General features: G+C 43.6%; 1 protein-coding gene across 6 annotated transcripts in view; it reads left to right on the forward strand.

Moving 5' to 3' along the window:
• PNPLA7 (patatin like domain 7, lysophospholipase) overlaps positions 1 to 15,078 on the forward strand; it is a 213,438-nt gene that overhangs the window by 104,848 nt on the left and 93,512 nt on the right. For all 6 annotated transcript variants that reach the window (XR_013221223.1, XM_077284546.1, XM_077284547.1 and 3 more), the window contains 2 exons: positions 8,972 to 9,072; positions 10,298 to 10,456. Coding sequence is in view for 5 of the 6 variants with exons in the window: in XM_077284546.1 (XP_077140661.1) it covers positions 8,972 to 9,072; positions 10,298 to 10,456 (260 nt within the window). In the remaining variant the exon portion in view is untranslated. The remainder of the gene's footprint in view (positions 1 to 8,971; positions 9,073 to 10,297; positions 10,457 to 15,078) is intronic.

Raw genomic sequence — 15,078 nt, forward strand, 5'->3', positions numbered from 1 at the left:
ATTAGGACAAGGTAATTCTCAGGCCTCTTTTTCTGCCCTCCTACTCTGGTCCATCCCCTGGAGAAATCCCTCCACAAGCTGAATCCGGTCAGAGATAGCCGAGTCTGCCTTTCAAGGACTGCTTTTTTTCGTCAATCTGATGCCCTGTTCGTCATCTCTGAAGGTCGTCGTAAGGGGCTCCCAGTTTTTAAGTTCACTATTGCCGTTGGATTCATTCTGCAATATTGGAGGCATACAGCATTCAGGACAAACAGCCTCCTCCAAGCGTGAAAGCTCTCTCCGCTTGGGCGGTGGGGGCCTCTTGGGCTGTTTTTCACCAGGCCTTGGCTTTCCAGATTTGTAAGGCCGCAACCTGGTCATCTTTGCACACCTTTGTGAGGTCTTACAGGGTTCATACCCATGCCTCGTCTAATGCAGGCCTGTGAAGGAATGTGCTGCAGGCGGCGGTTGCGCACCGGACGATCCGAGTCCATTTTCCTTGCATCCTTTCTGTTTCCCACCCTAGGGACTGCTTAGGGATGTCGCATTGTTACCTGTGTCCCCCAATGAAGTGATAAGAGGGATTTTTAGTACTTGACGTAAAATCTTTCTTGGAGCCTTCATTGGGGGACACAGCACCCTCCCTAATTGTTTGTACCATTATTGGGCCTATATGCCTTCGTTGTAGGGTTGGTACATATGTTGAGTTTTGGTTGCTTCTCCTACTGCTTTAACACTAACTTTGCACGTGTCGGTGGGTGTATACTGCGGAGGAGGAGCTGTTTTTCTTTTTTTCCTAGTGCCAGCCCCCTAGCGACAGCAGCATACACCCATGGTTACCTGTGTCCCCCAATGAAGGCTCCAAGAAAGAGATTTTACTGTGAGTAGCAAAAATCCCTCTTTTCCCCACCTCTTCCATGCGTAACTCCTCGACGTATCCCAGAGTACCAATACGGGGGTCTTTAAGGCACTGTACATTTATACGCCAGTTCTAATAAGGTTTGGCACCATTTTCCAGAATGCATATTGTTACCGGCAGGACCGTAACATGTGGTATATTTATGCTCCCTCCCCAGAGCAGCGGGAGCAGTTAGTCAGGTCTGATGCCCATTCTGAACAACCCATTCGGTGATCTGTACACGCTGTGAATAACAGACAGCTGCGAAAGCCTATTAGGCTCACTGAGAGAGAGACTGAAGACAGCCTGATCTCAGAAATGAACCCTATACCTTCAACACCCACTTCTGTTTAACCAACAAAGGACATTTTTTCAGGAAGACTTATAGTACATCATCATAGAGTCAAGATATTAAACCCTTAGTGACCCCTGCTGATCATATAGTATCTAGCGCAATATCTCTTAGTTGCAATGTTTCTTCACTTACATTGTGCTCTATAAGTATGATTAAGTTGGAAACATTGAAATAGACAACTATTTGGTAAATGAAATTCCTTTTGTAGACTTTCAGAAGTTTAAATGCATCATTTTAGACTGATGTATCGAATACCCATGTTCCTCCAATTCCCAAATTAAGTTCATTTCGCAAACTTTGGACTACACCTTACAAAATAAGGCCCAAAGTAGAATACTCTTGATAGGCCGTTAAATCATCTTGCCTCCAAACAGTTCACGAGAGGACCCTCTCCCATTACCTTTTAAATAATTCATCTTATAGAGTCTTTACATAGAATTTCTTTCCACCCCCTTAAGTGTTGACACCGAGCCCCTAAAAAAGGACAACCACGGGTTAGGTAGCGCCAGACTTCCTTCATCTTTGTGTCTCTGTAAGGTCTTTAATCTGATTCTAGTTTGCCCTTTTCAGCAAATGAAATTGTGAAAAAGTAGGTTCCGTAAGATAAACGTATTCAGGGATAACCAGTCAGGCGCATTGTGAAGTATATAGAAAATCTGTGGCATCAGTACCATTTCAATAAGATTCAACCTCCCCACTCCCGAGAGCGGCAATTTACACCATGTCGCTACTTTCAATTTGATCCTATCCCATAAGGGGAATAAATTTTATTTTTCATAATCCTTAAGAAAGGAGGATATTATTATTCCCAAAGTTTAACTGAGAAACTACTTCTACTTGTCTATGCTGTGTGACCAAGTGAGTAATCGGATTGTCCAGTAGAAACAACACTAACCCCCAATTAATGATAAAACCTGGTAAAGCCCAAAGTTTTTAAGAATGTCCAACATTAGACCGTAAACTATCACAGTCCCCAAGGAACAGTAAAATGTCATCTGTGTATAATGCGATTTCTGTTCTTCTATGTGCCTGTGCCTAACCCCCACCTCTTTCAGTAAGTTTCTTACCACTGATGCTAATGGATCGATGGCTAACCACAACAGGGACAATGGGCACCCCTGCCTTGTACCTCTATACAACTTAAAACTTTGAGACAGCTCATCATTAGCTTTCATTTTGGCTGTGCGAGAGGAATATAACAATTGTACCCAGGATATAAAGATAGGCCCGAACCCTGTTTTTTGTAGAACCACCCATAAAAACCTCCACTCTACGCTGTGAAAAGCTTTTGCCAAATTCAATGATAGGACCATCCTGCACCCCATATTATCAGCCAAAAATTGCAAATTTAAGAATAAGCTACGTAAATTTTGTGTCGTGGATTTATTAGCCATGAAACCTGTTTGGTCCGGGTGGACCACTTTTGATACTATTCCAGACAGCCTATTAGATAATACCTTAGCCAGGATTTTGACATCTAGTGTCTTATAATGACATTGGCCTATATGACTCAGGTAATTGGAGATCTTTTTTTCTTTTTTCTTTTTTTTGGAAGTATAGTACGGTAATTCTAGCTTCTTTTGTAGAAGGTGGTAGAAAACTTTCTGAAAAGTAGTGGTTATGCACATTTTAATAGATTGGGAACTAATATATTAATATAGCGCTAATAGACCTAAGCTGGAATTCCTTTTGCTCCTGGAGATTTATCTCATACAGTGGCATATAAAAGTTTGGGCACCCCTGGTCCAAATTACTGTTATGAATAGTTAAGCAAGTTGAAGACAAAATTATTTCTAAAAAGCTAAAGTTAAAGATGACACATTTCCTTTGTACTTGAGGCTAAAAAAAAATTGTAATTTTTTACATTTTAAAAATTACCAAAAGGAAAATGGGCCAATGCAGCGTTTGCGCACTCTGCATGGTTAGTAGCTAGTAGCACTCCCTTTCGAAAGTATCACAGCTTGTAAACATATCTTGTAGCCAGACAAGAGTCTTTCAATTCTTGTTTGAGGGATTTTCATCCATTCTTCCTTGGAAAATTCTTCCAGTTATGTGAGATTCCTGGGTCGTCTTGCATGGTCTGCTATTTAAAAAGTAAAAAAAAAAAGAAAACATTTTGATATGACTTGTTGAGCGCCAGTGCTTTCTACTCGAATTTGCATCAGGTGCTCGGGTATGTACAGAGTATTGACGGTGTTCGAGTGACTCGAGTCAACACCTGCATGTTAAGCAGCTGTTAGACGCCCAAAAAGCATGAGGGGTATAGTTTCCAAAATGGGGTCAGTTGTGGGGGGTTTCTGCTGTTATGGGACCCTGCAAATGTCGCTTACAATCTATTTCAGCCAAATTGTGTTCCAAAATTAAAATCCCTCAAAGTCCATTGAAATTAGAAATTTCTACTAAATTTTTAACCCCTCTAACATCCTAATAAAATGGCGTTTGAAAAATTATGCAGATGTAAAGTAGACATGTGTGAAATTTTATGTAGTAATTATTTTTGTACAGCATGACTAACTGGTTTAAGAATGTAAAGATTGAAAGTTTTTAAAATTACGATTTTTTTTTTTCTAAATTTTCACCAAAATTTGTGATATTTTCACAAATAAACACATGTCATGGCAAACAAATGTTACCTCTATCATGACGTACAATCTCAGAATCACTGGGATCAGATGAAGCGTTCCAGAGATATTACCATATAGTCACAATGGTCAGGTTTAAAAAATTTGGCCCGGACAGGAAGGTGAAAATTAGCTTGGTCACTTAGGGTACCGTTACACAAAACGATTTACCAACGATCACGACCAGCGATACGACCTGGCCGTGATCGTTGGTAAGTCGTTGTGTGGTCGCTGGGGAGCTGTCACACAGACAGCTCTCCAGCGACCAACGATGCCGAAGTCCCCGGGTAACCAGGGTAAACATCGGGTTACTAAGCGAAAGGCCGCGCTTAGTAACCCGATGTTTACCCTGGTTACCAGCGTAAACGTAAAATAAAAAAAACACATACTCACATTCCGGTGCCCGGCGTCCGCTTCCCTGCTCTCCTCCCGCATCCTGTGTAAGCGCCGGCCAAAGCAGAGCGGTGACGTCACCGCTGTGCTCTGCTTTCACTTTACGGCCGGCGCTCACAGTCAGTGCAGGGAAGCAGACGGCCAGGGACCTGACGGACACTGGAATGTAAGTATGTACTGTTTTTTTTTTTTTTACATTTACGATGGTAACCAGGGTAAACATCGGGTTACTAAGCGCGGCCCTGCACTTAGTAACCCGATGTTTACCCTGGTTACAAGCGAACTCCTCGCTGGATCGGTGTCACACACACCAATCCAGCGATGACAGCGGGAGATCCAGCGACGAAATAAAGTTTCAAACGATCTGCTACGACGTACGATTCTCAGCGGGGTCCCTGATCGCCGCTGCGTGTCAGACACAGCGATATCGTATGGATATCGCTGGAACGTCACGGATCGTACCGTCGTAGCGATCAAAGTGCCAATGTGAGACGGTACCCTAAGGCTATGTCCCCACTGTCAGTAATAGGCAGCGCTTTGGACGCAGCACATGTCCACTGCGTCCAGAGCACTGCCGTCTATTGAACGTCGATGATTCCGCATGTGATCATTGAACCGTGCGGAATCACAGCGTCTCCGCAAGATAAATAGACATGCTGTGGTCTGGAAAGACGCGCCGCATGTGTGTCTCCACGGGTGATCCGCGGGCACCAGTGCACGCATAGTGGGCATGGGGTTTCTAGAAATCCTATTCATTGTGCTGTAACATCTGGCCGCTGCGGATGTACACAGCTTCCAACCCGCAGCATTTACTGACTGTGGGAACATACCCTAAGGGGTTAAATATATCCTGGAGCTATACAAGCACACATAAGGAGCAGTAGCATACCACAGTGTACATCATAGCATTTACATTAGTATAGAGCTATATTCATAAGCGGAGAAAACTCCCCACTGGGAAGAAACCGCAGAGCCACCATAGCGTCTTCAACCATCCTCTTTTTCGGTCCTGCCAGTATTACGTGTCTTCCATACATAGCTGTCTTTCGTGCTCATTTCATGACGTCCTCAGCTACTACAAACAAATGTGTTTCGCCCAGAGCAACAACTCTTACCTGGGCCGGGTACATGACAGAGTATGGCAGGCCTAGGTTCCTTAATCGCTCCTTCATTTCCGTGAATTTCATCCTCTGCTTCTGAAGCTCTGTTGAAAAAGCCGGGAACACTTTACTCCCGTTAATAGACAGACCCTATATGTCTCGGGCACGTCTTAGGATGGTGTCACGATCTTTGTAGTACAAGATTCTAGTTAGCATTGGGCGAGGAGAGTACCTGGGGGGGGGGGGTAAAGGTCTTGAAGGAACTGTGTGCTTGTTCAATGGCAAATAAAGGTGTCAGTTTAACAGAATTTCAGTGGGAGTGTTCCCTACTGTTTTTTCTGGGATTCTTTAGGTTGTTTCTTCTTATGTGGTTTTCTAGGTTGTCTGATTTAGCAATCAGTGCAGATGTACGTTGGACTGACCTAGATGGGATTTTTTTTTTTAACATTCAGGATATGCTCCTCATTAGTTCTCAGACTCTCTTCCACGGTTCCGGTTCTTTCAATAACACTTTTCACAGCTCTGATTTTATATTAGACGTGTCCTCCTTTAAATACCCTTTTGCTGAGTCAGTGTAGTTAACGTAGACTTGCAAAATGACACCACTGAAAACATGTCTTTGATTGTTATCTCCTGAGTATCCTCACTCTGTGCAGCCTGTTGTACAAGACCTCCCCTAAAGAATCTAGCATTACATTACATGGTCTGCTGGGATCTGTTGTTCCTCCCTTTCATCCCCTGGTAATTTGTGTACAGCAGGGTTGTGGGGCTCAAGGTTAACCTAATGCATATTAGCAGCCTCTCTTTCCAGGCGGGCAAACCGTTCAAGCTTCTCCTCCACTTTCAGCCTCCTAGCGAGAGCTGCATTAACTTGATCTGCTTCCTCAGGATCTTTCTGCCTCCTGCGGGTCATTCTGCCTGCTGGAGCGTTCCAGAAATCTGATGTTCAGCCACCAGAGGTGTTCACTCCCCTTCTCACGCTGTTCCGTAAGTGTAGGAGAGCAGGTATCAGGATAAAATATGGGGTTCACAGCGGGAGCTTTCGGTGCTGCACTAGGCTACGTCCCCAACTAATACTTCTTTGATGGTGTTGTTAGGCATGACACGCAACACCCCCACCCCAATGTTGACTGGATGGCAGTGTGCAGGAACATCAGCTTCTATCCTCTAGAATAGGAGATGATCTGCAGCACTCGGCCAGGGCCACTATGCATTATATGGAGCTGAACTGTGCAGCTCCATTCGTTATTACATCCAGTCGCTCTGAGCAGCTGATGAACAGGGTTGCTGCTTGTTGAACCCCTCACTATTCTGATATTGAAGAATAGGTCATCATTATCATTAACCCAGAGAACCCCTTTAATGTCATATCCTTTTAGTATACAGTCATTGTATATGGTGGGAAAACAACGCTAATTACCAGGTATATGGAGTCATATTTGCATGTTTTTCATTTATTGTCCTATGTATGAAGATAGTCTATTAGTACCCGGTGTTCTGCTGAACAAAATTAAGAAAGCTGTAATAAACATCTCTCCTCAATTATTGTAGCTCATCTCTCCCTCCAAGCCAATGGTCTCCCACCAGAGATTAGACACATTTTTGTAGTTACAAAAAATCTCATTGGATTCAAATGGAAATCCCATGTGTTACTAATATTATAGATATAGTCTCAACTCACAATTCATTTGAATTAGTCCTTGCCCTAAAGAAGAGCTTACAGAAATGGCTCACTAGATGGGCTCTCTGGAATTCCATATTTCCCTCAAGGAAAGGAAATCCTTAATAATCTCCGTAATAATTTGTTTCTCTTTTAATTTGCATGATTGTATTTGTATTATTAATGTATTTACGTTATAAAACGTTTGTGTTTAGTGGTTATTTGAATCAGATGATCTTCTTTTGCCCCATTTCTCATCTTTTCCCTTTTCCTTCCTTACTTTTCCACCTTGCTACCCTGATTAGTCCTGTTATTTCTTGGGTACTTGGGGACATGTGAATGGGTTTTTATATATTTTTTTCATATCTCTAAAAAATGTTTAGACTTGTTTTTGTATGTTTACATGTCCCCTTTCGCCTACCCATCACCAGTGATTGTAAAAAAAAAAACATCACTTAATAAGAATGCGTTTGAAATAAAATAGTCTCTGTAAACTTAGTATTGCTCTTTTGTATGGTGCCCGTCACTTTTAAGACGAAGTTGTGCTCTCTGTACTGGTAAAGCTTTGGCTATTGGCAGATATTGCATAGGAATTGACATCAGTTTGCACCTCGCTAATTTCCTCCCGACGTACGTGACTGACTTCCTCCAACCGCGTCAATGATTAATTTAAAAGCGTCTCATTTTTTCCCCTCCCTGTCTCCTACTGTTTCTCCTCCTGATGAGCCCCTATTTATATCCCCTCGTGTCAGATTAATTAGCACCTCTGTGGCATTCAGCATGAGAGCCCCAGTGCACAGCAACTTGCCTTGATAACTGATTTGCTGTAAAACCATGAAAGTCGTCTTCTTTGGCAGGATTGTGCATGTCATAAATTGTGTCTCAGACACGTAGGTGATCTCCCCTTTATTAGCAGAGAGCTGCGGGGGTATATGGAGTGCCTGTAATTAATTTGCCCCGTCATTATAGTGGTGCTAGAGCTGTAAAAACATGTCTGCAACGCTGAAATAAAAACAACAAATAAATCATTAGGGTTTATTGGGAACAGTCGCAGGTGGATCAGGCAGGTAAGAAATCCTCTTTATTCCCATTATTAGATGGCAAAACTGGGGCAAGGAAAGACTGTAAGGAAAATCGAACCTCATCCTTGTGATTTTGGATCTTGTGCTTATTACATATCCAAAAATAAAAAGGTTAAACCTCCCTATGGGATAGAAGAAGACCAGAAATTTGGTTTGCAAAAGATGAGAAAAAGTGAAACGTGGACAACTTTTTTTTTGTAGTGTTTTTCATATATTTTGTCTTTTAAAAAGTTATGGCAGAAGAACCACACTGGGAAAAAGTATTTAAAAAAAAAAAAAATGTACTAAATGGGAAGTCCACCACTTGGGACCATGGTGATCTGAAAATACTAAACCAATGATCCCTACTGAACCGTCCCCACCCCACTTCCCTGCTGAAGCCATTCAGTAGCCATCCCCTGATCATTGGAGGAGTGTGGGGGGGTCCCCATGTGATTTTTATTTTCAGACCTCCTGGGCCCATTTTTAACATAAAAATTAATGGACGACTGCTGTTTTAAAGTCTACAGGAAAAACCTAATTTGGGTTTGTTGCTGAGGAAATTGGCATTTTGATTATCGTGATCTGTCCTGCTGATGTATGGCTACAACCTGTTTCTTTTTAGTGATACCCGCTCGTTACTTTGGCTATTTGAGGACCGCACATATTCTGTGGTTAACAGTTCTGTAAAGCATTCAATGCATTTTTAATACCCCATGTGGCTGGTGGTGACACTAGAAGCGCTTGTAAATAGCTCTTGTGCCCCTTATTCCACCATCAGTATCCGGACATTGCCCACCAGGCAGCCTATCCTCCTCTCCATGATCTTGTCCTGAACACATATTTTAATGTTTTGGCATGTTTAATTATAATTGCTGTTCTGATGCACATTTTTCCTTGCTAGGAAGCCCGAAAGCTGCAAAATCTGACATGGACATGGCGTATGAGAGGGCACGGGTGAGCCTGACCCCAGATGACCTGCCTCCAAGCCCGGTTATGAACAAGGTGAGTGAACGCTGTCTTCACATCTATTATAGAAATGTGAAGTCAGTGGTCCAGAGATGGAGCTGCTGCCTCGTCCTCCGGTGGAATAACATAAACAACACGCAAGCTAGTCCCAACCTGCCGCTTCTCAGATAGATGAACATCTGTACTTTCTATAAGATTGATGTAATGTGTTAAAGGGAACCTGTCAGCAGGATTGTGCACAGTAACCTACAGACACTGTCAGGTCGGCGCCGTTATGCTGATTAAAATGATACCTTGGTTGATGAAATCCGTCTTGTGGTTGTTGTTTATTTTCAGTTTTTAGTTAATGATACGCTCGTGCTGCGGGGTGGCCTGTGGGGGGTCTTCATGTGGTGCTCTTTTTTTTAAATCAGATAATTTTTATTAACAATATTCAAATTGACAACTACACACAATTGTGTCAGCAAAGGAGAATAAACATGTTTACCAACATTTTGAAACATTTCCCCACCCTCCCTCCCTCCTTGCCTTTATAAACAAGAATAGGACAATAGCATACATTGCTTACATAATAAAACATCCTACTGGAATCTGTTCCTCTCCATCCAAGGTTTCCAAAGGGTTTCAAAAGTTTTGTGGTGCTCTGATTAGGTACTCATAATGCAGCCTGCTGACAGGTCACTGATCCCTCACTGGCCTGCCCCCTAGTTTACATAATGAATACCTGTACATACTGAAGAAAAAAAAAACCTTCTACAGGCAGATGCTGGCCATAGTCGCATATTTTATGTTCCAATAATATCTGTTCTGGAGATTTAGATGGTTTGTGTTCTTGCATAGTTTAATAAATTCAGCAAAACTTTGCTTGGAACTTAAAAACTACATGATATATGGTGGCATAATATCGTGACATCTAATAGCTGTAGAAGGCACATTCATGATCTAGGTTCCTATGGGTTAAAGGGGTATCTCCAGAATTGATCATTATTCTGCAGTCCCATTGAGCATGCACATCTCTATTCAGTTCAAGACAGGGCTCCTGGGATCTAGAGCCCCGTTCTCAGGATTGTCGGACCCCCAGCCATCAGTAAGTAATATGCTATCCTATCAATACTGGGAACGCCCCTTTAACAATCTGTTTTATGTTGCATTTATTATGTTTAATCAATTGTACTGCAGGTATAAAATACTGGAAACCATTGCCTGTGCAGTATTTTATTATCGTTGAATCCTATATGATAATCTTGTTGTATTCTGACAGTCTATCCTGAAGAAATCGGTGACTGTTACCGAGACCCCATCAGCCGTTTATCATTACAAGGCGGAAGACTTACTGATCCCAGAGTTTAGTGTTAACAGACACCTGAATGCCATATTTGAGGCTGCAAAAAAAGACTTGTCTACTCTTATAAAACTTCAGGTAAGTTTCCAACTAAATATTAAGTGCCATCCAATCGAAACTGAGCACCTTTCCATTCCCTGGAGACACCAGACACCCAATCTCTTCAACAGTAAAGGCCCCGTCTCACACAGCGACGCTGCAGCGATACAGACAACGATGCTGATCGCAGCGTCGCTGTTTTGTCGCTGTGTGGTCGCTGGGGAGCTGTCACACAGACAGCTCTCTCCAGCGACCAACGATCAGGGGAACGACTTCGGCATCGTTGAAACTGTCTTCAACGATGCCGAAGTCCCCCTGCAGCACCCGGGTAACCAGGGTAAACATCGGGTTACTAAGCGCAGGGCCGCGCTTAGTAACCCGAGGTTTACCCTGGTTACCAAAAAAAAAAAACAGTACATACTCACCATCTGTTGCCCGTCAGGTCCCTTGCCGTCTGCTTCCCGCTCTGACTGTGTGCCGCCGTACAGTGAGAGCAGAGCGCAGCGGTGACGTCACTGCTGTGCTCTCACTTTACGGCGGCAGTCAGAGCAGGAAGCAGACGGCAAGGGACCTGACGGGCAACAGATGGTGAGTATGTAGTGTTTGGTTTTTTTTACATTTACGCTGGTAACCAGGGTAAACATCGGGTTACTAAGCGCGGCCCTGCGCTTAGTAACCCGATGTTTACCCTGGTTACCAGTGAAGACATCGCTGGATCGGTGTCACACACACCGATTCAGCGATGTCAGCGGGACCTCAACGACCAAAAAAAGGTCCAGGCCATTCCGACACGACCAGCGATCTCGCAGCAGGGGCCTGATCGCTGGTACGTGTCACACATAGCGAGATCGCTACTGAGGTCGCTGTTGCGTCACAAAACTTGTGACTCAGCAGCGATCTCGCTAGCGATCTCGCTATGTGAGACGGGGCCTTAAGGTTCTCAGCAGTGAAGACTCCTGTCATCCGATACTTAAACCTGTCCGGTGCACATGGGATAAGCGTCACACACTGAAGATGATGTTTTTGTGGCTGTCCCATTCGTCTGAATGCAGGTTGCAAAATCCATGTGTTTGACATGAACAATCCCATCCCAAAAAATAGCTGCAGCAAATCTGCCATTTGTAGAATCCATTCCCAAATCTTAAACCATTGCAATCTGCATGTTTACTTGCCTACCAGCGGGTGGTGCTGTGCCCCATGTGTATATCTAACCATAGACAGGCCATTTTGTTCTGTCTGAACCGGTGATTCCTCTAGCTATGGCTTATTACGTTTTCTTAGAAGAGATTAACTGGAGAGCATTTCGGACAGTTTGTGAGATGCCATCGTGCCATGTTGTAATGATGCCAGATAGTTAAGTGCACGAGTCCCAATAGAAACACTCCAGTTAAGGTGGCCATACGCTGGCTGGTCCTGCCAATTTCGCCTGGAGCTGGCGATCATTTTCTGCATATGAAACGTTTGTCTGACGTGTATTTGCCATGTGACAGTGGGTATAAAAGGATCAGGCGTGCTGAATGCCATCATGCCCCAGTGATTTTTCTCTCTGATAGAAAACACGAGTTCTCCCAGCTGGTCTGATGGATGGGGGGGTAGAGTGTCCAAAGGAAGAGCTGTCGGCTGTTGAAGCTCTAAGGACCGTTTGGTTTTTTTTTTTTTTTTTTTTGTTTTGTTTTTTTACTTTAGTTACATGGCGTATTAGGACTTTGTGTGAGAACTGGTCTAGAACCTGAACTTAATGCAAATATATATATATAATTATGGATATGAGGTCCTCTGTGTTCTCAGCTAAATGTGCTGCCTGCCCAGAGATCAGGAATATGACATCTTGTACTGAATATCACCGTCCTCATAATGTTGTGATCTTCCTCTGGTGGGCTCTGTTCCTGAGTAATGATCTTTGTTGGCACTGGCAGCAAACTGGTCAATATCTGTTGCGTAAGAGACGGGGTTTTTTTGGATGTGATGACAGCAAACACATTTTTGACTTGCTGTTGTCTAATCCATTGCAATGTAATGATCTCTACACCAGCGTCTTGCCCTGACCTCTCATCCAGAGGCTGCAATGTAAGTGTTCACCCCCCTCGGCCGACTGCTGCATTTTCACAGTATTTAGTTTGCATTTTCACTTAATGTGATTGCAGTAAAGGTAATAAAGCGATAGGATAGAAAGATAAAAATTGCTTCATACTTTTATCTTCGCCTCTGGTTTTCCGTTTGCCTCACAATTGCATTACTACTGATGCTCTGGGGTGCTCCAGGCATGGCATGCATAGCGTGACGGAACAGTATTGTTAGTGCTAATTTACCATTCCACAATTTGCACCTTTTTTGTCTCCTGTGAAATGATGTATCTGCAAATCTTCCCCAGTGACTAAACTGGTCTTTGCTCCAAATCCCTGTTCGCAATTTTCATACTTTAGAGTCACTTTATCTCCATAATAACTTCTGTCTTCTCGAGGTAAACCGTTGTTGACTTTGTACATTATGTATAAACACGGAGACAAGTTTAATGTTACATCAAATGTCTTTGTGAAAAATAATGTGATTGTGCAAATAACCTTTTAATGTTTATTCCTCCAAAGCGAAGTATCTGCACTACTTTTATAAATCTACAGACGGAGGCCAACATTAGGTTTCTTAGTTGTACTTTTTTGATTTTTTTTATCAGCTTGTTTTATCTATGGGCTCATTTAGGCGTTAGTGATTTTCCATCCGTGTTTGTGTGCAGTGGCGTAACTTAGAGTCCGATGGGCCCCGGTGCAAAATTTGGACCCGCGCATGTTGATTCAATGCATGGGCCCTTGTAGTGTTCCAAATCCTATAAGAACATACATGTTGCCCCCTACCTCCCACATTATGTAGGACTGTCACCCATAATAGTCCCCTTCGTGATATACATGGCACCCATAATGGGCCACTTCCTGGTCTGCATGGCCCCAATCCTGGGCCCCTTCCTGGTCTACATGGCCCCAATCCTGGGCCCCCTTCTGGTCTACATGGTCCCCATTCTGGGCCCCTTCCTGGTCTACATGGTCCCCATCCTGGCCCCCTTCTTGGTCTACATGGCCCCCATCTTGGACCTCTTCCTGGTCTACATGGCTTCCTTCCTGGGATACATGGTCCCCATCCTGGGCCTATTCCTGGTCTACATGGCCCCAATCCTGGGCCCCCTTCTGGTCTACATGATCCCCATCCTGGGCCCATTCCTGGTCTACATGGCCTCCATCCTGGGCTCTTTCCAGGTCTACATGGTCCCCATCCTGGGCCCCTTCTTAGTCTACATGGGCCCCTTCCTGGTCTACATGGTCCCCATTCTGGACCCCTTCCCAGTCTACATGGACCCCATTCTGGGCTCCTTCCTGGTCTACATTGACCCCATCTTGGGCTCCTTCCTGGTCTACATTGACCCCATCTTGGGCCTCTTCCTGGTCTACATGGCTTCCATCCTGGGCCCCTTCCTGGGATACATGGTCCCCATTCTGGGCTCATTCCCTGGATATATGGTCGACATCCTAGGCCCCTTCCTGTGATACATGGCGTCCATCCTGGGATGCATGGCCCCCATCCTGGGGTCCCATCTTGGGATACATGGCCCCCATCCTGTGGCCCCTTCCTGGTATACATGGTCCCCATCCTGGTATATACATTTATAGGCTATTCAGGTCTGAAGAGGCTGGGTTTAAGGTATAATATCTCTAAACTTGTGCCAAGAAACTGTAGCCATAGGTTCTTCTAAGTAGCTGCCTAGCTCTCTGAAAATAAAAATGATGGAGGCCCGCAAATCAGGAGAAGGCTATAAGAAGATAACAAAGCGATTACAAGTTGCCCTTTCCTCAGTTCGATATGTAATTAAGAAATTACAGTTAACAGGAACAGTGGAGGTCAAGATAAGGTCTGGAAGACCAAGCAAAATTTCAGTGAGAGCTGCTCGTAGGATTGCTAGGTGCGCAAATCGGAACCCCCGCTTGCCTGCAAAAGACTTTCAGAAAGATTTAGCAGACTTTTTGGATTTTTGGTACATTGTTCTACTGTTTTTAGGGACACCTACACAAATATGGCCTTCATGTAAGAGTCATTAGAAGAAAATCTCTTCTGTGTTTTCACCATAAAATTCAGCATCGGAAGTATGCAAATGAACATCTAAACAAGTCTGATACAATTTTGGAAACAAGTCCTGTGGACCGATGAGGTTAAAATAGAAGTCTTTCATCAAAGGTATGTGTGGAAGAAAAAGGGCACAGAATTTCAGTAAAAGAACATCTCGCCAACCATTAAGCATAGAGCACAGGTAGAAGAAAGAATGGATTCAGTGAATTTCCACTAATTCTTGATGCAAACATGACACCATCTGTAAAAAAGCAGAAGTTGAATAGAGGATGGCTTCTACAAATGGATAATGATCCTAAACACATGTCAAAATCCACAGTAGATGACCTGAAAAGGTGCAAGCTGAAGGTTTTACAATGGCCCTCACAGTCTCCTGATCTCAATATCATTGAAAATCTGTGGCTAGACCTCAAAATATCAGTGCATGTAAGACGACCCAGGAATCTCACAGATCTGGAAGAATTTTCCAAGGAAGAATGGATGAAAATCCCTCAAACAAGAATTGAAAGACTCTTGGCTGGCTACAAGCTGTGATACTTTCAAAAGGGGAT

The sequence above is a fragment of the Ranitomeya variabilis genome, chromosome 2 (assembly GCF_051348905.1).
Source record: "Ranitomeya variabilis isolate aRanVar5 chromosome 2, aRanVar5.hap1, whole genome shotgun sequence".
In the NCBI taxonomy this organism is placed as follows: Eukaryota; Metazoa; Chordata; class Amphibia; order Anura; family Dendrobatidae; genus Ranitomeya; species Ranitomeya variabilis.